Source organism: Candoia aspera, chromosome 3 (genome assembly GCF_035149785.1).
Source record: "Candoia aspera isolate rCanAsp1 chromosome 3, rCanAsp1.hap2, whole genome shotgun sequence".
NCBI lineage: Eukaryota > Metazoa > Chordata > Lepidosauria > Squamata > Boidae > Candoia > Candoia aspera.
The window spans coordinates 115,915,142-115,937,009 of record NC_086155.1 but is presented as its reverse complement, the minus strand read 5'-3'; the positions used below and the strand labels follow the sequence as shown (position 1 = coordinate 115,937,009).

Sequence of the window (21,868 nt, the reverse complement as noted above, 5' to 3'; positions counted from 1 at the left end):
CCAGCATGTTGACTATAAGTCTCCCCCCAGCCCCCAGCCCAGTGATTGAATACCATGCCGAACTAGGTGGGACGGCAAACTCCCTGGGCCAAGGAGCCAAGCGGCAAGCCCGCCAGAATAAGGAGCCAAACACCGCGGTGGATGGGAGTGACCTGGCGGGGGATGGCCTACGAGCCCCTCGGGGCAGCAGAGGCTGGGGTGGAGTCTCCCGGAGCAGCAGGAGTGCAGTCCACAATAGAGAGCCACGGCGAGGCAAGTGGGTGAATGAGCCCTCAAAGTGAAGACCCGAGTGGCCAGTGAGCCCCTTGGAGTGAAGGGCCAAGTGCCCTGCTGGGGTCCCTCCAGTGTGATGAGTAGGACACTCCCTCCCTAGTGTGAGAGATGGGGAGGGAACCCAAGAGTGGATAAGGTGTGTATGTGGGGAACCCCCCTCCTTGAGTGAGAGTCAGAGAAGAGGAGAAGTGTGTGTGGTGCCCTCTGCTGGCTAGTGAGAGAGGCTGGTGAAGGGGGTGTGGTAGATGTGGGTGTGATGGTTGGGTTCCTGCAGCAGTGAGAGTGGGAGCTGAAGTGCTGGGGAACTCGCCACCCACCCTGTGACTACTTGGTGTATGTCTGTTGTTGTAAGCTTGGATTGAGGGACCCCTAACCAGGGAAACTGGCGGGCCAGGATTGGGGGGAAATAGAAATGGGAGCTCTGGGGGATTTAGGGCAGGCTATTCCATTCAGGTGGTGACAGGGCAGGGTTGTCATAGCGGGAGTCAGAGGGCAGCCCATTTTTGGAGAAGACGCCCCTGGTGTTTGGTACTGGTAGTGTGTTCCAGCCCTCTGTACTCAGACGCAGGCCCTGGACAGCAGACCCATGGAGGCTCTGGCTTTCAGCTGTTGTTCTTGAACTCCAGGTCAGTTAACAACAAGTTAACAACCCCTTATATGTGATTTGATCAGTGAGGAGGGGGCAGACCTGGCGTGTATTACCGAGACCTGGCTGGGCCCTGAAGGGGGGGTAGCCCTCTCAGAAATGTGCCGGGCTGGGTTTACAGTATGGCACCAGCCAAGATCCCAGGGAAGGGGAGGAGGGGTAGCTGTTGTCATCCAGGAATCTCTGGTGGCTTCAGGGGCGCTGATCCACAAGTGGCCAGTTGTGAGACCCTGTTCCTGAAGTTGAATTCCCAAGAGCAGTTGGGATTTATTTATTTATTTATTCAATTTGTATTTATTCATTTATTCATTCAATTTGTATTGCCACCCATCTCAATCCAGTGATCGCTGCTATTGTACCAGCCTCCCCGCCGCAGAGCAGCCTCCCTGCCTAAGCTGCTGGAGGCCATTCGGGGTGGGCAGCTGAGTTCCCCAGGCTTATGGTTCTGGGAGACTTCAATCTACTGTCCCTGGAGCGTGCCTCAGAGGTTCATGGACACCATGGCGGCCATGAGCTTGTCCCAGATTATTTGGGACCTGACTCAGGACAGTGGTCTCACCGGGCTTGGTTTTCTTGTCGGAGCAGTGGCAATACGATCTGAGGGGAGAGTTAAATCTGTCCTCTTTGTCATGGTCAGATCATGCTCTGGTGTCCTTGAGATTCTCTTATGCTTCCCCCCTCCGCAGGGAGGCAAGACCCATTTGATTGGTCCACTCCTGGTGACTGATGGACCCAATGGGGTTTCAAAGGGAGCTTTGGGCTGTACCCAAGGATCTCCTGCATGGTCCAGCGGAGGCCCTGGCTACCACATGGAACAGGGAGGCGGCTGGGCCCTTGGACAGGATTGCACCCTTGCAACCTCTCCCCATTGAACCCAATACTCCCTGTGATTTACGGAGGAGCTGAGGGTTCTGAAGAGGATTAAGAGATGTCTAGAGCACTGCTAGAGGAAGACAAGGACCAAATCCAACCGAACACAAGCTAGAGCTGCTATTAAGGCCTACCTTGTGGCAGTAAGAGCAGCAAAATGTCAATATTTCTCCGCTCTTATTGCATCCGCAGAATGCTGCCCAGCAGCCCTGTTTATGATCGCCCGATCTCTACTAGGGAAGGTGGGTCCATTAACTCACATACAGGGCCGCACAGAGGAATTTTCCAAGCATCTGGAGGATAAAATCGCTCAGATTTGTACCAAGTTGGGTGCCAAGTGTGGTGCACAGCCTGTGGAAATGCCTGGGGAACATACTTACCTGGTTATCTGGGAACAGTTTGATCCTGTTGGGCCGGAGGAAGTAGACAGGGTCCTCCAGACTGTAAATGCCACCACTTGCCAATTAGATCCATGTCCCTCCTGGCTGAAGGCAGCTTGGGAGGTAACGTGTGGGTGGGTCCAGGCGATGGTGAACTCATCCTTGAGGGAGGGAGTGTTTCTGACAACCTTTAAGAGGTGCTGGCCCTCCTCAAGAAACCATAGCTGGATCCCACCATACTGGACAATTTTCATCCAGTCTCCCACCTCCCTTTTTTAGGGAAGGTGGTTGAGAAAGTGGTGGTGTTGCAACTCCAAAGGAGCCTGGATGAAACAAATTATCTGGACTCTTTTCAGTCGGGTTTCAGGACCGGATATGGGACAGAAACAGCATTGGTCACACTTTTGGATGATCTCTGGTGGGAGCGGGATGGGGGCAGTGCATCTATCCTTGCTCTTCTTGATCACTCAGTGGCTTTCAGTACCATCAACCATGGTATCCTTTTGGGTTGGCTCAGGGAGTTGGGGGTCTGTGGTGCGGTTTTGCGCTGGTTTGCCTCCTTCCTCCAGGGCTGGACCCATCAGTGTTGATAGGGAGCAAGAGACCTGGCCTTTGGTCACTCCTTTGCAGGGTGCTACAGGGTTTGGTACTCTCTCTGCTCCTTTTTAATATCTACATTAAACCACTGGGTGAGATCATCTGTTGCCACAGGATGAGGTATCATCAATATCCAATTATACATCTCCATCCCGGATGACTTAAGTGATGCTGTGACCACCCTTTCTTAGTGGCTAGATGCTGTGGGGGTCTGGATGGGGAACAACAGGCTTCAGCTGAACCCTGGTAAGACGATTGACTGTGGGTTGGGGGCTCCTGGGTATCCAGGAATTTAACATCTTTGGTTCTGGATGGGGTTGCACTGCCCCAGACAGATCCAGTGTGGAACCTGGGGCTTCTCCTGGACTCACAACTCCTGCTGGAAGAGCAGGTGGCAGCCATGGCCAGGGGAGGCTTTGCCCAACTTCATGAGCACCAGCTATGCCCCTTCCTGGATCGGGAGGTCCTCCGGTCAGTCACTCATGACCTAGTCATCTCCTGTATAGACTATTGCAATGCAGTCTACATGGGGCTATCCTTGAAGAGCATCCGGAAGCTATAGCTGGTTCAGAATGCGGCCATGTGAGCAGTTTTAGGAGCCCCAAGGATGGCCCATATAATACCATTGCGCGAGCTACACTGTGTGCCAGTTTGCTTCTGGGTCCAATTCAAGGTGTTGGTTATTACCTTTAAAGCCCTACATGGCATGGGTCCAGGTTACCTGAGGGACTCCCTCACCCACATTGCATCGACATGTCCCACCCAGTCAGGCAGAGATGGCATGCTACAGACCCTGTCCATGAGAGACTGTCGATTGGCAGGGTCCAGGAGGAGGGCCTTCTCTGCCATGGTCCCCCCCTCCCCGTGGAACATGTTACCCCCAGAGGTGAGGCAGGCCCCCACTCTCCTGGCCTTCCGAAAGGGAGTGAAAACCTGGTTTTGCTACCTCACTTGGGGTGGGAGGGGGGATAGTCAATCATGGGGGTGGTTGGAGCCATGATGTGGCCCCGAGGAATTTATATTTTATATAAATTTTAAATATTCTCTATATTTTATATTTATATTTTTATGATGTACTTGTTTTTATGATTTTAATACCTTGTTATTTTAATTGAATTGTAAACTGCCCAGAGTCGCTTGAGAGATGGGAGATGCAGAAATATGAGAAACAAACAAACAAATAAATAAAACCTTTAACCAGGTGAAATGGTACATTGTAGGGCAACAGTTTTTGAACCAAGGTACCTCAAATGGACTAACTTACAGAATGCGTCCAAAATCCAGGACCCATGACTCCCGTGGAATAGAAATTTGGCAAGTTTTATAAAAGATTTTATGACATAAAACTATCATAAAACATTTTATGACATAATACAAAATGTCATAAAACATTTCCTGTGGAACTGCTCCCAGTTGCCTCTACATACAATGTGAACGTACCCAGGAGAATTTTTTGAAGCAGCTGTGGGACCATAGAAACAGTCACAACTGCTTAATCAGAAAAAAAGGCATATACTCCCACTCATTCCAAAAGACCTCTTCGAAAGGATTTGCACAGCTGTAATACTGATCAGACAAGATTAAATATCATTAATAGTATATAAGAATGATTTGCCATGACCATGTTATTTGCATTATGTTATATGTAATGTGACATGTTGCCTGCCTTTTCATGGTTGCATTAAGAGAATGAGAGAAGGTCTCATAGTGCTGATGAACTAAGTATTGGCTTCTCTTTTATGACAGGTTCCATGCCTCTTTTATCAAAAGACTTAATAGCTTTCACTTGTTTAAACAGAAGTCCATCAAGTTTGTTGGAACGATATACTCCTACATACCACTGGACTTTCTTTACTCATATCTAACAATAATGTATTTTGTACTTTTCCTAGAGTATGAAATAAACTATTTATGGGCAGATTAATTAAGAGTTTTTTTAGTACCTGTACCAAGTATCTGAATGATGAGAGCTATACATTTACCAATAATAGCTTAATACTATGGATCTCAAAAGTCTTCTGTACATTTCATCAAGTCATTCTTACTATTTTAAGCTGAGTATTAATTATTTAATTGAATCTACTTCTTTGTCATCTCTGAAGACAACAGTCTTCCCAAAGTAGCTTAGAAAGTAAAATAAATTTAAAATGTTAATACAAGTATATAAAAAAATAAATATTTCTTCTATTTAGGACTCAGCATGGGATCAGATTGTTAGATACTTTAGGAAATACTGTGAATAAACACAGTAATTCAAGATATAACTTAATAAATTTTTGCAAAGAGAATTCTTTGTTTGCCAAAACCTGCTTCAAGCAAAAAACACACATTCTATATATAGACATTGCCAGGTGGACAACATGAGAATCAAATCAATTCAGCAAGTTTGAGGAAAGTAATATGTGGAGATAACAGATAAGGTAGATGGATAGGATCAGAAAGAGTGCTTAATGGCTTGGAAAAACTATGAATTATTACTCAGGACATGTCAAGACTGTGAGCATTTGTCCATACAGCCAGACTTGACTTAATGAAACCTAACAATTATTAAAAAAAACAATTTTACAATTCAACAACAAATATAATTCAAGTTTTACAGGTTTTTAAAGCAGCCTCAATGGGCCTAACCAAGCATTCCATGGGAAGAAATTCCATGAGATGCAGGTGGGGATCAATTTAACATTATATAGGATAAAAATAACTGAAAAATGCTTTTCCAACAAAATGCAATTCCAACAAAATTCAGCTTCCCTAACTTCCAAACCTTGTCATGCACTGAAGAAGGACATAAGCTATTTCAGCATTTAAAAAATAAGATTTCAATCTCATTTCTGCCAGCTATCAATAACAGTAATTAAACAACAACAACAACAAAACTGACTCTCGTATCCAGGGCCACATAGAAAATGAACTCCCAAAGATTTTCTGTGATCTATGGGATAATCTACTACTAAAAATATATCCCTTCCATAGATACAACAGAGAATGGGATGAGATTTGATTCAGATCGGATATTATGGGCCCCTCTGGACAATCCTCCACAAAGCTTCCTAGATAACCTTTGAGTTGCTCTCTGATGGCTCTACTGCAAATGTAAGAAAGATAGCCTTCCATGTACTGTGTAATGTCCTTGCAAAGGACAATATTTCATATTATTCAATTGTCATGATGGCCCCACAGGGACCGTCCTGACAACTGGCAGCCACCAGGCCACCTTGGCCGGGCACCGACAGGAAAGCGCTCATCAGCCCATAGATAGAAATCACCAGCAGAAGAAGGCTGAGCTGTGAACTCAACTGACAGGCTTTGTAGATTAGCCAATAGGCAAACACGGCAATTCAGCACCCTGGACAGATGAAAGTGAACAGCCACACTGACCATGAATTCTCATGGAGAAGTGGGAGACAGGGAAATAAACCAAGGTGCCAGGGGCTTCTGGGCAAGAGTGGGGACAAAGGTACTTATACTGTTACTCATGTGACATTAAGTTGCTCGAATCCTTAACATGTTTTGGATGCTGACCCAATAAAGACTCTTTCACATCTGCATTGCGCCAAGAGTGCTGCTGCGTTGGGATCAGGCTGGAACCATGACATCAGTTTAATTACTGAATCAACCTTGTTAATCACAAATGTTTGTTGAAATAATAACCTGCTTTTTACCAACATGTATTATTTCACCAGGTATTTGGATATATGGCTAACAGTTTTGTTTCAATAGTTTGAATGTGCATATTATGTTTTTTTCCTTGTCAAAATACATACTAGCCATAAGTGCTATTAATTTTGCTTAAATATGAAAGTATATTTTCTTTTATATATAGTATACATGTGTTTAGGTGTACATATGTACTGTATGTATAACTGGAGGTAGGCTTTCTGAAATACATTTTTATACATTTTGTAAAATCAACTATCTTCAGCAAAGGACCGTTACCTTGTCGTGGTTCTGGAGCTTGACCACCTCAATGATGCCATGAGCTAAACCGTGAAGGGCCACCCAAGACGGGAAGGTCATGACAGAGAGGTCAGACTAAATGTGATCCCTGGGGAAGGTAATGGCAACCCACCCCAGTATTCTTGCAGTGAAAACTACATGGATCAGTACAACCAGAGATATGTCGGTATACCATCGGAAGATGAGACCCCCAGGTCGGAAGATGGTCAAAATGCTACTGGGGAGGAACAGAGGATGAGTTCAACTAGCCCCAGACGTGATGACGCAGCTAGCTCAAAACCGAAAGGACGGCTAGCGGCCGACGGTGCTGGTGGTGAACAGCAAATCCGATGTTCTAAGGATCAACACACCATTGGAACCTGGAATGTAAGATCTATGAGCCAGGGCAAATTGGATGTGGTTATTGGTGAGATGTCAAGATTAAAGATAGACATTCTGGGCGTCAGTGAACTGAAATGGACTGGAATGGGCCACTTCACATCAAATGACCACCAGATCTACTACTGTGGACAAGAGGACCACAGAAGAAATGGAGTAGCCTTCATAATTAATCGTAAAGTGGCTAAAGCAGTGCTTGGATACAACCCAAAAAACGACAGAATGATCTCAATTCGAATTCAGGGCAAGCCATCTAACATCACAGTGATCCAAATATACGCCCCAACCACAAATGCTGAAGAAGCTGAAGTAGAGCAGTTCTATGAGGATCTGCAGCACCTACTGGACAACACGCCTAAAAGAGGTGTTATTTTCATCACAGGAGACTGGAATGCTAAGGTGGGCAGTCAAATGACACCTCGAATTACAGGTAAGTATGGCCTGGGAGAACAAAATGAAGCAGGACATAGGCTGATAGAATTTTGCCAAGACAACTCACTCTGCATAACAAACACTCTCTTCCAACAACATAAGAGACGGCTTTATACATGGACTTCACCAGATGGACAACACCGAAATCAGATTGATTACATCCTTTGCAGCCAAAGGTGGCGGACATCTGTACAGTCAGTAAAAACAAGGCCTGGAGCTGACTGTAGTTCAGATCACGAACTTCTTAATGCACAATGTAGGATCAGACTAAAGAGATTAGGGAAGACCCACAGATCAGCTAGATATGAGCTCACTAATATTCCTAAGGAATATGCAGTGGAGGTGAAGAATAGATTTAAGGGACTGGACTTAGTAGATAGGGTCCCGGAAGAACTATGGAGAGAAGTTGGCAGCATTGTTCAGGAGGCGGCAACAAAATACATCCCAAAGAAAGAGAAAACCAAGAAGGCAAAATGGCTGTCTGCTGAGACACTAGAAGTAGCCCAAGAAAGAAGGAAAGCAAAAGGCAACAGTGATAGGGGGAGATATGCCCCATTAAATGCAAAATTCCAGAGGTTAGCCAGAAGAGATAAGGAATTATTTTTAAACAAGCAATGTGCAGAAGTGGAAGAAGACAATAGAATAGGAAGGACAAGAGACCTCTTCCAGAAAATTAGAAACATTGGAGGTAAATTCCAGGCAAAAATGGGTATGATCAAAAACAAAGATGGCAAGGACCTAACAGAAGAAGAAGAGATCAAGAAAAGGTGGCAAGAATATACGGAAGACCTGTATAGGAAGGATAACAATATCGGGGATAGCTTTGACGGTGTGGTCAGTGAGCTAGAGCCAGACATCCTGAAGAGTGAGGTTGAGTGGGCCTTAAGAAGCATTGCTAATAACAAGGCAGCAGGAGACGACGGCATCCCAGCTGAACTGTTCAAAATCTTGCAAGATGATGCTGTCAAGGTAATGCATGCTATATGCCAGCAAATTTGGAAAACACAAGAATGGCCATCAGATTGGAAAAAATCAACATATATCCCCATACCAAAAAAGGGAAACACTAAAGAATGTTCAAACTATTGAACAGTGGCACTCATTTCACATGCCAGTAAGGTAATGCTCAAGATCCTGCAAGGTAGACTTCAGCAGTTCATGGAGCGAGAATTGCCAGATGTACAAGCTGGGTTTAGAAAAGGCAGAGGAACTAGAGACCAAATTGCCAATATCCGCTGGATAATGGAAAAAGCCAGGGAGTTTCAGAAAAACATTTATTTCTGTTTTATTGACTATTCTAAAGCCTTTGACTGTGTGGACCATAACAAATTGTGGCAAGTTCTTAGTGGTATGTGGATACCAAGTCATCTTGTATGCCTCCTGAAGAATCTGTATAACGACCAAGTAGCAACAGTAAGAACAGACCACGGAACAACGGACTGGTTTAAGATTGGGAAAGGAGTACGGCAGGGCTGTATACTCTCACCCTACCTATTCAACTTGTATGCAGAACACATCATGCGACAAGCTGGGCTTGAGGAATCCAAGGCTGGAATTAAAATCTCTGGAAGAAACATTAACAATCTCAGATATGCAGATGATACCACTTTGATGGCTGAAAGTGAAGAGGAACTGAGGAGCCTTATGATGAAGGTGAAAGAAGAAAGTGCAAAAGCTGGTTTGCAGCTAAACCTCAAAAAAACCAAGATTATGGCAACCAGCTTGATTGATAACTGGCAAATAGAGGGAGAAAATGTAGAAGCAGTGAAAGACTTTGTATTCCTAGGTGCAAGGATTACTGCAGATGCTGACTGCAGTCAGGAAATCAGAAGACGCTTAATCCTTGGGAGAAGAGCAATGACAAATCTCGATAAAATAGTTAAGAGCAGAGACTTCACACAGACAACAAAGGCCCGCATAGTTAAAGCAATGGTGTTCCCTGTAGTAACATATGGCTGCGAGAGCTGGACCATAAGGAAGGCTGAGCGAAGGAAGATCGATGCTTTGGAACTGTGGTGTTGGAGGAAAATTCTGAGAGTGCCTTGGACTGCAAGAAGATCCAACCAGTCCATCCTCCAGGAAATAAAGCCAGACTGCTCACTTGAGGGAATGATATTAAAGGCAAAACTGAAATACTTTGGCCACATAATGAGAAGACAGGATACCCTGGAGAAGATGCTGATGCTAGGGAGAGTGGAGGGCAAAAGGAAGAGGGGCCGACCAAGGGCAAGATGGATGGATGATATTCTAGAGGTGACGGACTCGTCCCTGGGGGAGCTGGGGGTGTTGACGACTGACAGGAAGCTCTGGCGTGGGCTGGTCCATGAAGTCACGAAGAGTCGGAAGCGACTAAATGAATAAACAACAACAAAAATCAACTATATGTTTTTTAAAAAATTAATAAAGCAAGCTAAAATGCTAAGATACATCTTGGATGGAAAATATATTCAGCTCTTGTTAGGAGTAATTTATGTTTTTCTAACTGGTGATGGCACAAGTTTCAAATACCTCAGACACTGAATTTTTGGACAGAAACCTTTCTTTGTGTAAGCCAAATGTTGCTTGAAGGTTAAAGGTTTAAATCAGCCTATCTTGATTCAAACACATTATTTTGCTTACCTATTCAAACACATTATTTTACATGACACGTAAGAATCTGGATTTTGGCATTTATGACTACTGTAATATATGAAAATAGAATAGCATTTTGGTTGTGAACCTTCTCTTCCTTTTTGTCTGTGTTTTTGTTTTGTTAATTCCACCTTCACTAAATACACTAATGAACACAAGATCTATGTTAAAAGGTCTATAATGACCTCTAGTGGTCAGTTAACAATTGATTACTCCCAACTCATTTACGACCTGTTAGAATTTGAAGAAAACCATGCAATTAAAAAATTTAATTTCAGAAACATACTATATGGCATAAAGTGTATGAAGTTGACACATCTGATATTGTTGCAATTTTCCTTCTTTCTTTCAATATTAAATGCCTTTTAAAAATGTTTCAAAGTAGAGAGGTATGAGAAGACATTTGGAGATTCATTTAACCAGTTAGCATAGAAACTAAACTAGCATCTCGGTTCTGTCATTTCAAACTGCTTTTGAGGGAATGCTCCTCCTCCTCCTTCAACAACAACAAATTATATTAGTTTTATAATCGTCATCATAAAGTTAATAGCTAATGTGTCACTTCTCCTCACATCTAAAAATTCTGTAAAATAAATCACTAATTCCTATGTAGAATAGCTATTCCAGTGGAAACTAGGTAAGAAGCACAAGAACTTTCAGGTTTTAGATACTATATGAAAACCCTAGACTAGCCCCAAACCTAAACACTAAAACAATAAATATTAATAAAATAATAATTTCATAGTTAACTCACCATCTGAAAATAGCACATTCATACTACAATTTTTCCAACTAAATTGAGTGCCAGCACGCTCTGGTGGTTGAGGTATTGAATTAAGACTGAGAAGTCTCAAGTTTAAGTCCACTCTCAGCCATGGAAATTCATTCTCTCAGCCCAACAAATGTGGCAGGGTTTTTGTAGAGAAGAATTGGAATAGAGTGCTATCTGAGATGCTTTGCACTCCTAGTAGAAAGGCTGATCTAAATCTAACAAACAAATAAATAAACAGAGCAAGGAAACAAGAGCAAAAATGCAAACTGGAGTGGAATGTCATAAAAATGTCCACAAATGCATTAAGAATGATTAAGGAATATTGAAAGACACAAATGAAGATAGTGACAGAAGATTAATTCACTCTCACAGACAATGTAAGGTATTACCTGGCACAGCGAATATACAGCTGGGGACAATATTGATGCCTGTGTGACACATGGAGGCTATATTCCATATTCAGAGTTGAACTGAGAGGATCCATCACTGGGACAAAAGCAGCTGCCAAGTCTATACCTGAAGACAACAAAAGTATATTAAAGGTAACTCACAGACTGCACTGACTCTCTTAAGCTAAACTTCAGTAAATATTGTTTCTAATGTCTGGCATTAATGTTACTATTAATTTAAAATGTTTAAATAAAAAGCGTTATACAGAAGGATTGGGCAATCTGTAGTCTACATGTAATCTCCCAGTATCCCATCTGCATCTCCTCAGGACTCTGGTATCACACTACTAAAATTCAGAGGCAAAATCAAATTCAAGTATTGGAATGGAGCAAGAGGTCACTCAGAGGCCTCTAACTCCAATTCCCATCCTTCAAACCATGAAAAAAAAAAAGTCCCTCTGAAAATTAAACCCTACCTCTGGTAATGTGATTTGCAGTCATTTGGGAAATCAGAAGGTTGAATTGCAATTCCCACACTTGTTATTTACCACAAAAGGAAGAAAAAATTATAAACCAATAATGGCTAGTTGATTCATTGAATAATTATAATCCAGTCTCATTTTTGTATTTATTAATTTCAAAGCCAAAAGACAGTGAATACAATGAATTCTTGTAAACAGCAGCCAGGTTTTCAACAAAATCCTAGCACAAAGGTAGGAATACATTTCAAATATAACCTAATTCCTATGCATTTTTATTCTTGTTTTTGATAACAGAATTTATTATTATTATAATCTACATATTTTGCTGTATTTTCCTCATGCCCTTAATTTAACAACATTTTACTACTTTGTTATTTTTCTCAGCTGGATTCTTAATGCCAAATATTGCCAATGCATGTTCAAGGTCAGTAACTCTTTTGCTTTTAGCATTCCAGATGTAATTAATGACATGACAGAATAACAGTTATCCAGCACATGTAAAGTTATTTGTTTGTTTGTTCACTAAACAATATGATCTGGTTTTCAAGCTGGAGCACCAGGGAGACGGGATGCAGAATCTGCTTGTTCTGATACTAACAGAGGTCGCAACTACCTGAGTCTGCTGATGATTTATTAAAACTGCATTGGTTCTCATATCCTTTCTTCCCTTGCGTCAAAAAAGAAGGTGAAAGGTTTTTGGAGCCATGAAGAGCTTAACCAAATCCTTACCCAACTCCTCTTGAGATGGTATGAAGAGGAGTATGAAATGTAGTTCTGGTACAGTTTTAAAAACAGTCCTGTAAAAATACATATATTTTATTTATTTGCTTTTTATTTTAGGTTAAAAAAATAATGTGCACCAAAGTAGCAGTCATCTTTAAATTTTCTTTACCAAAGCAGAATGGTCAACAAGATAGTATTTTCATGCATACAATTTCCACCAACAATGAAGGTGTGTTCAGAGCACAAGTTTCAAAGCAGAAATTGAATTTTTAGAAGAATCAGGTGAAGATATGAAATGGTGTCAGATAGGCAAGATCACAAATATTTGTAAGGTAGGAGCCACCATTCTAAGGAGTCAAAAGACCGAAAATTAAAATAGCTACTTTGCATGAGATTCCATGCCAGATCTTGCAAGATGTGTCTATTTCAAGAGACCTCAAAACACCTTTTTTTACTTTAAATGTTTTAAATAGGGAGGTGGGTGCTATGAGTGCTATATTGCTAATCCCAAGATTAAGCTTGCAGTATTTAAATTTGATAAGTAACCTTATTGAACTATGGGATGACATATAGGAGGAATAAATATATGGCAGAAATATATGTCTACTGTTCCACTTTTTGTTACAGGTCAAGTTCCAGTTCAAGATGGGATCGACAGGTTTTTCTTTAACAGATCTTCCACATGTTATAAGACGCTACACCCAGCCTACTGAGGACATTGTAGAAGAGAGCTATGTTAATCTAGGATAACCAAAAATCAGAATGGTAGCACCTTTTAAGACCAATCCATTTTTATTTTATGGCATAAGCTTAAGCTTTGTGATGGAAGTGAGATGTTGCTCATGAGAGATTATGCCTTAAAATAAAAATGGGTTAGTCTTACAGTTGGCACTGTAAGAATCTTTGTGATTTTTCGTCAGCTTACTGAGAAACTGCCAGTTTTCTCGAGTATAGCTTTAACTGTACTAAATTCACAAGTAGGTATATAAGATGTGAGACTTTGGTGTTAATATAACAGTGAACATAATTGACTATAGGATTACTACAAGGTGCACTGCAGAGTACGTTCTTTATTAAACCTTTCTGTATTTTCATATAAATAAACATTTCTGAAAATAACTACAAGTAGTTGGCAAAATATAATTCTGTGATTTGCAATACATGCATACTTTACAATACACCAGTTATATTACCCAATATCTAAAACCTATCATATATATATATATCTGGAAATGCATTCAAGTATTTCTGTCACAAGGAACACTATCAGTGGTCAGTAAGGAGGCTAAAAGACTTGTAAGGCTTCCTCCATTTTGTTCCTGAGCAGACTGCAATTCTGCAGTATCTGTTTATTTAAAATATTGATATATCACCTGTCACTGCATTCGTCTCTAGATAAATACAATAAAATAATATAGTGATCATGAATACTATAAGAGTCAGAGGATAAAAAGGCAAGTCCTGTCTTGGCTGCTAGCTCACAGAATTATAAATCAGGTTGCTGCAATATGGTGGGCTGATCTCACTGAGTTGCCTATTCTGATTCTCCATAAAGGTAATGGAATTCTCTCTTGTTGTCTGATATCATTATTTTATTATTATTTACTACATTTAGGTTCTGTTTTGTTCCCAGAGGGTCCAGATCTGTATATAGAACAACTTAGAATAAAACTGCCTAACAATGGTTCAACAGGGAATAAAACAGTAAACTACAAAACAGAATGATAAAGGCAATAGAAGTACAGCCTTAAGCTATGCAACAATTATAGCTGTTTATCAAAATAAATTATTTTAAAACTGTCACAATTAAACTGAAGGCAATTTAGTCCTTCGATTAACTGATTATTTGCCATCAAGTTGGTGTTGACTTTTTACAAACATATATACTCATCCTGCTGATCCCTTTCAGAATAAGAAACATTCAAAACTCAGAAAATGAGAAAATAAAAACCAAGTAAATTATAGAACTGAGATAAGAAAAAGAAAAAAAATATAGCTAAATAAAATTCACACCCATACCTCTCCATATCTCTTGCAAACCATCCTTGCTTCCATCACATTTACAGATAGTCCTCACTTAACAACCATTTATTCAGTGACCATTTGAAGTTACAATGGCACTGAATGAATGGCAGCTATGACCAGTCCTCAAAGTTACAGCCATTGCAGCACCTCTGCAGTGATGTGATTAAAATTTGGATGCTTAGCATCCTGCCCACATGTAGAAACACAGGTGTGCTTCATCTCCCCCCACCCACCTATCTCCCCCCATCTCTGCCCTTTTTCCTGCCCTGCACTCCGCTGCCCCTGCCACCCTGCCTTCTGCCACCCCGCCACCCTGCACTCCATTGCCCCTGCTGCCCCCAGCTGACCTTCACCGTCATCTTCCTCCAGCTACTGATTAGCCATGCCTGGCCAGGCACCTGCTGGCTGTGCAAGGCCTTCCTGAGGCAGAGTGCAGGGTGATGGGGGTGGCAGGAATGGCAGAGTGTAGGGCAGCAGGGGCAGTGGAGTACAGGGTGGCCAAAAGGGTAGATGGGGGGCAAGATAGGCAGGTGGGGGGAGCTGAAGCAGAGGTGAGCACAGCAGGGCAGGAGAAGCATGAGGTCCTGGCCTAATGACCATAACCGGGACTACCAAAACCGCCAACACTAAGCAGTGAGGTCACATTATGTTTCGCCTAATGACTGCATCACTTAGTGATGGAATGCCGGTACCAATTAGGGTCGTTAAGCGAGGACTACCTATATATACCATTTCTATACATTGTCTTTTGTTCTTGAAACTTCACAGTTCTTTCTTGTTAAGGACTGCATTAACTCATCCACCTACAATTTTGCCCACCTTCACCTTCTTCTTGACCCATTGTTTTGGAACTTACCTATTCTTAATTCTTTCCTTATTTCCAAACTACCTCAAAGTACTTCTTTTGTACCAGTAACTCACTTTTCTTTTCAATCCATCTTTTACAGTGCTTGTTCACTCTTGACCCTATCTTTTCTTGTTTTACACACATTTTTAAGTACTTTATACCCACTGCATTCAACTTCAGTCTTTTCCCTGATGTACCCAAGCCTCACTTCCATAAAACAAGATGGGCAGAAGCATGCTCTTATACAAATCTCAAAACAATCTTCATTGTGGTCATTAACAGTACAAGCAAATATAACTGTAAGCCTAAAAGTGAAAGTAAAAGGATTAAAATAAATGACAAATAGTAAGTATAAAACAAGAGAATTAAGAGCATTTGCGTATCTTGAAATTTCTCCATTCATTTTCCTGTCTATTCTATTACACTACATTAGATTCATGTACTTGTCATCTCTCACACCCTTTCAATCAGAATCCTGCCAAACAGCTTGCCCAGCACACTTAATCTACTAATCCTCCTGCAGTTTTTGCATTTCCTCTTTGCTATCTTTCCTTTTGTAAAAGAATGAAATTTTTCCTATTGTTTGATACAGTTGTCATATACATGTTAGGCAAATCACACAGCCACTCAATAAGCACAGCATATCCACATTAAAGCTTTCTCCAGTTATACCATCTATAACTGCAACCTTACCATTTCTCAACATTCTTATAGCAATATGGCAAGGTTTTTCAGAAGTGGTTTGCCATTGCCTCCTTCCTAGGGCTGAGAGAAAGTGATTGGCCCAAGATCATTCCTAATACATTTCTAAAATATTCCTTCCAGCAGTTCCTCACCTCAGTTTCATCCCAAACCATTTAGTCACTTTTATTTTTAATGTCATTCATTCTGCTTAGTGACAGCAATCCCTGCAATCCCAGTTGCCATTGTTAACTGAATCCCTCGGTCATTAGGTGAGGTAACTTCCTGATGCTTCCCACAAAGTCAGTGGGGAAGCCAGCAAGAAGGTATAAGTTCCAGGCTGGCAGGCAGGTAAGTGGGGGAGGAAGTGAGGGAGTATGCGAGAGCCGCAGCGCAGCACAGGTCAGGTCAAGGTGGCTGTACAAGGGTATGAGGGGGTGTGTGAGAGGCGTGGCATGGTGCTGGTGTGCAAGGATATGAGGGGTGTGTGAGAGGCATGGCGTTGGGAGGGTGTGAGAGGCACAGTGTGGGTCAGGAAGGGTGTGAGGGGGTGTGCAAGAGGCTCTGTGCAGGTTGGGGAGGGTGTATAGGGGTGCAGTGCGGGTTGGGGAAGGTGTGAGGGAGGCATGGTGAGGGTCAGGGAGGGTGCACAGGGCTGCACGAGTGGCCGGCATGGTGCAAGCACAGAGGGGCTGACGGAGGGTGCGCAGGGGGGAGACTTACCCAACAACTTGCAACCTTCCCTGCTGGCTTTTCCATTTATTTTCTGGGGAAGCAAGCAGGGAGGGTTGCAAATGGTGATCACATGATCATGGGGCACTGCAACCAGTCGTAAGTGCGAGCTGGTTGCCAAGCTCCCAGATTGCAATCATGTGACCATGGGGGTGCTGGATGGCCAGAACTCTGAGGACTGGTTGTAACCACCATGTGTACAGTGCTGTTGTAACTTCGAATGGCTATTGAACAAATGGTCGAAGTCGAGGACTACCTGCATATGCAATGTACTGATGTGTATACTGAATACATATTCATTTTAACTTTATATATTCCATTTCTGATTTTTTTATTAGCCATCTTGACTATTTAAGAGATACTCAAATATTTGGTATACATCAAATAAATACATACATAAATACAACATGGACTGAAAATTGCTTTTGCAAATACCCAGTAAACAGAAATACACACTTACATACTACTAATTTGAAAGAAATTTCCACTGCAATCCCTATTCCTTTGAATAAGCCTTTTGAACCTTTCAGAGCAGAAATGCATCTACTTCTAAACCGAAATGTATTAGAATCTACTGTCAAGGACAGGTTTAATCTTAAAATTCCAATATAGTTCCCATTCATGATCTCCACAAAATTCACTTACTTCATAATTTCATGACAACAATGAACTGCATATTCATCAGTTGTTACAAATAGATGCATAAACAGTGTATTTAAAGGCTGTGAATAAAAAAAAAGTTACAAACTTAACAGAAAACATTTCATTTTAACAAAATAACTTTATATGGTTCTTGTAAAAATGAATACAACACTGCAACAAAGTAGTCTAATATTTTAGTTACAAAAATCTTTTAAAATAAACTCTTTAATTTCACTGTATTTTGTTATCTTTTTGTAAATTATTGTATTACCTAGGACTATATGCTGACTTGGGGTAAACACAAAAGCTTGACACACATATACATTGTGCTATTCCCTTTCTGCATAAAGTTTTAAATGTAACACTGAAAAGGAGTAGGAAATAAAGAGTCAAACAAATCAAAGGCATTAAATATAGATAAATCTAATTTAAATCAATGCTGTTCATCACTCATACCTTTCTATCCTTGCAGGCCATATTCTTGATTCCACCACATTATACAGATACACGGCCTTTTGTTCTTTAAACTCTCTCTCTCTTTGAGCATCTGATCAACTCTTGTCCATCCATGACTTTCTCAGCCTTCCCCTTTCTCTTGATCTACCATTTTGCAATTCAATGCTGATATTGGCTTATTTGTTGTCTATTCCTTTTCTAATGACCCCTATCATGTAATTTGCTTTCTTTGCAGCACAGCTACTGCACACTGTGTAGATGATTTGAACTATCTACAATGATTCCAAGGTCTCAGTTTTGGTTCACTACTTCACAGTTCACCCAAGTAAACAAGAGATCCCTACTCTGGTGGGCATAATTTTACAATTGATGACATTGAATTGCATTTGCGTTTAGTGGCCCACTCACCAAGCTTGCAGTGTTCCTTCTGGAATTTTTCACAATCCATTTGGTTCTTTACTATTGTACCTTAAATAACTTTGTGTCATCTATACATTTTGCTTCCTCACTAGATGTGCAGAATTCTAAATCATTTATGAACAAATTGAATAGTACTGGGACCCAAACAAATACTTGCAGGATACCATTTCTTGCCTTACTCCACTGCATATATTGCCCATTTATTTTCCAACCAACCTTCATCTCCATATTCATGATTCAACCCTATTCACTATCATGTTTTCTCTAAATCAAAAGAAATTTCTTATATTCATGTTTTTTTTTCGTTCAGTCGCTTATGGCTCTTTGTGACTTCATGGACCAGCCCACACCAGAGCTTCCAGTTGGTCGTCGCCACCCCCAGCTCCCCTAAGGTCGAGTCCATCACCTCTAGGATATCATCCATCCATCTTGCCCTTGGTTGGCCCCTCTTCCTTTTGCCCTCCACTCTCCCCAGAATCAGCATCTTCTCCAGGGTATCCTGTCTTCTCATCATGTGGCCAAAGTACTTCAGTTTTGCCTTTAATATCATTCCCTCAAGTGAGCAGTCTGGCTTTATTTCCTGGAGGATGGACTGGTTTGATCCTCTTGCAGTCCAAGGCTCCCTCAGAATTTTCCTCCAACGCCACAGTTCAAAAGCATCGATCTTCCTTCACTCAACCTTCCCTATGGTCCAGCTCTTGCAGCCATATGTTACTACGGGGAACACCATTGCTTTAACTATGGGGACCTTTGCTGTCAGTGTGATGTCTCTGCTCTTGACTATTTTATCGAGATTTGTCATTGCTTATATTCATACATTTTTCAGTTACATACTAAAGAACAAAAGTCTGGTCTGTACATCAACTGCCCCAAAATAAAGCTACACTGTATCTCTGAGATGTGGTTCATTGTCACCTCTTCTACCCTTTTAATCAGAATGCTACCAAACATTGCCTCAAACACTTACCAGACTAATTACCTTGTAGTTTTTTCATACACTCTTGCTACCTTTCCCTTTGTAAAAGGAAACATCATGGTACCCTTCTTATGATCAAAACACTCCATAAGCAAACCACATCCATATTTCAAAATTTTTCCACTTGTATTTCTCCATGTGCAGCTATTTCACTTTCCAATATCCTCACTGCATTTATTCCTTTTCTCATTATTTTTATTTTATTTTTATTTATTTGTTTTATTTTTATCCCACCTTTATACTTTTTTATAAATAACTCAAGGTGGCAACATACTTAATACTCCTTCCTTCTCCTATTTTCCCCAGAACAACAACCCTGTGAGGTGAGTTGGGCTGAGAGAGAGTGATTGGCCCAAATTTTTTTTGCCTTCCCTCTGGAGAATAGCTTTGTTTATTCTGAGCAAAGTTGTTCATTCTCTCTCTTATCTCTTCTTGATAATTGCCCCAATCCTTTCTTTAAAATTAATTTTGGGGAAAATTAAGTGTTAAAGGCAACCATGGTACCTGGAAAAAAGCTTTTCTTTAAACACCTACTGTATATCACTGCCTTCGGAATTTTTAATAATCAGAGCCAGATCTACACATTGCTAATTATATGCAATAAATGTAACAAATACAGATATGGTATGGAACAAAAAAATCTGTTCTTATTCATACGTATGCAGATTTTTTCCCCTTTGGGCCAGAGGTTGACAGGCACTTGTGTATGAAACAAAGCTAGCGGTATTCAGAGATATATTCCACAAGACAAGGGTACGAAATCAATGCATACTAGCAGATAAAGTCATTTTTCATGTTTTCTTGTAATTAAAAGTAAAAAAATAAAATGTATATCACATTTATTCTTGTGAGAACATATACAAAAATGAAAACTTTTACAATTAGAATTTTCTAGAGGAAAAAGCGCCCCATACTTACTGTATGCTTGTTCTGAACATAATTTTGTTTCATATATGCTTCCCAATTGGCCTCATCAACAACATCCCAGTTAGGATAATCCAGAAATGCAGCATGAGCAACACTTATATTTTTGTGATTAATCACCGTCACTGCAAGATTAGCTTTTTCTCTGTAAAATAAATGTTATTTTTTTAAGTGAAATTAGTGAAAGAAACTTAATTGAGTTATTTTAGATACATGAGAAGTTGTTATAATGGTGTTACTTACAAAAGATATATGACATTAATCCTGCCAAACAATCTTTCTGTATCATATTTCGTAAGACTGATAATATTAGGAATATCATGGGATTCTGTCCTTCTGGTGCTTAATATGACTGAAGATGGTGGTGTAGATGAGGTTCTTGCAGATGGTAAGGACGACATTGTGCATACTGCAACAAAACAATAATCAAAAATCCAATTTGAACACTATGATTTATCGTCAAAGACATTACTGAAAATAATCCCCAAAATTAACCTGTAGAAATAGTTTAAAATCACAGCTTTTCTTAAACATTTCAACCAAGAAAGTAAGCCTCATGGATTTAAATTTCATTTATAATTCAATAGCACTTATTTCAAAGTAAACTGTGGGCTGGATTGTAATTTTAGTATGTAATGTACCAGGGTTAGGGACCTCTGATAAGCAGGATGTATCATATAAAAGAATAAAGTAGTAAAGTCCTTTATATAAGTGATAGTGGAATGGATCATACACCTCAGATTTAGGTGAGACTACAAAAACAAAACAAAGCAGCACAGCCTGGATTGGTATCATCCATTCAAAACAGTACTCTCCACCTTTGATGGATATGAAACTAAGGGCAAATTATAGGGGCTTCCTTAATCCCGAAGTATGGTCAGAGTGGGGGAAAAAGGCTAACAGCCATCAGCAGATTCATCTTTAGAAATGTATTTTACTGTCTGGGGGAAAAAAGGCTAATGTCTCCATCAAACTTGATTCCTTGGGTCATATTTATGTAGTTTTCTTGGCAATAATACACAAGTAGGTTTTTATTGTCATCTCCTAGGATTTTTCTTTAGTTTCCCAACCTTAACCTAATGGTATCCCTTGGAGTCTCCCAGTCAAATACTGCCAGGTCTGACCTGCCTACGTATTTCAAGGTCACCCAATCAACTAGCCTATAGCCCTGTAATTACAATGTGGACAACCATCACTAACTAAAGGTGACTATATTTTGCCATGGTCGGCCAGGTCCTGCCACTTGTTTGATGCATCCTCTTTTAAAACTGAGATTTAATCTAAATATAACAGGCTTCTCAAAGCCTAGGAAAAAGGATTTTTGCAGTGCAAAGATAAAAATACACGTTGATAATTGCTCTGCTTCCATTCCCCATCAATTTCATGGGAATTTCTGGCGAAGAGAACAGAAACAGCTTCAAGAAATAATATATGACCGAGCGGGGCTGGACGTGATGGCTAAAATGCCCGTTTCCAACCGTAGGAGTCTATCCAAGCTCACCTCCCCAGGAACGGCTGCCCTTCAGGACCGGGGGCGGGAGCCCTGCGAGAAAATTCACAGGTCCGCTTCGGACGCTGAGTCCAACCAACAGCAATCGCGGTGTTTGTCTGTTCCTATGGCAACTGAAAGCCCGA

At 41.0% G+C, this 21,868-nt stretch overlaps 1 protein-coding gene across 1 annotated transcript in view; it reads right to left on the bottom strand.

Annotated features, from left to right (window-relative positions):
- The window catches only part of CFAP61 (cilia and flagella associated protein 61), a 174,902-nt gene extending 154,268 nt beyond the window's left edge, over positions 1-20,634 (bottom strand). Inside the window, exons 1-5 of the mRNA XM_063299927.1 lie at positions 20,477-20,634; positions 20,228-20,378; positions 17,461-17,537; positions 12,537-12,604; positions 11,326-11,452 (exon numbers count right to left, since the gene is read on the bottom strand). Of these exons, the coding sequence (XP_063155997.1) occupies positions 11,326-11,452; positions 12,537-12,604; positions 17,461-17,537; positions 20,228-20,378; positions 20,477-20,634 (581 nt within the window). The remainder of the gene's footprint in view (positions 1-11,325; positions 11,453-12,536; positions 12,605-17,460; positions 17,538-20,227; positions 20,379-20,476) is intronic.
- Positions 20,635-21,868: the final 1,234 nt, after the last annotated feature.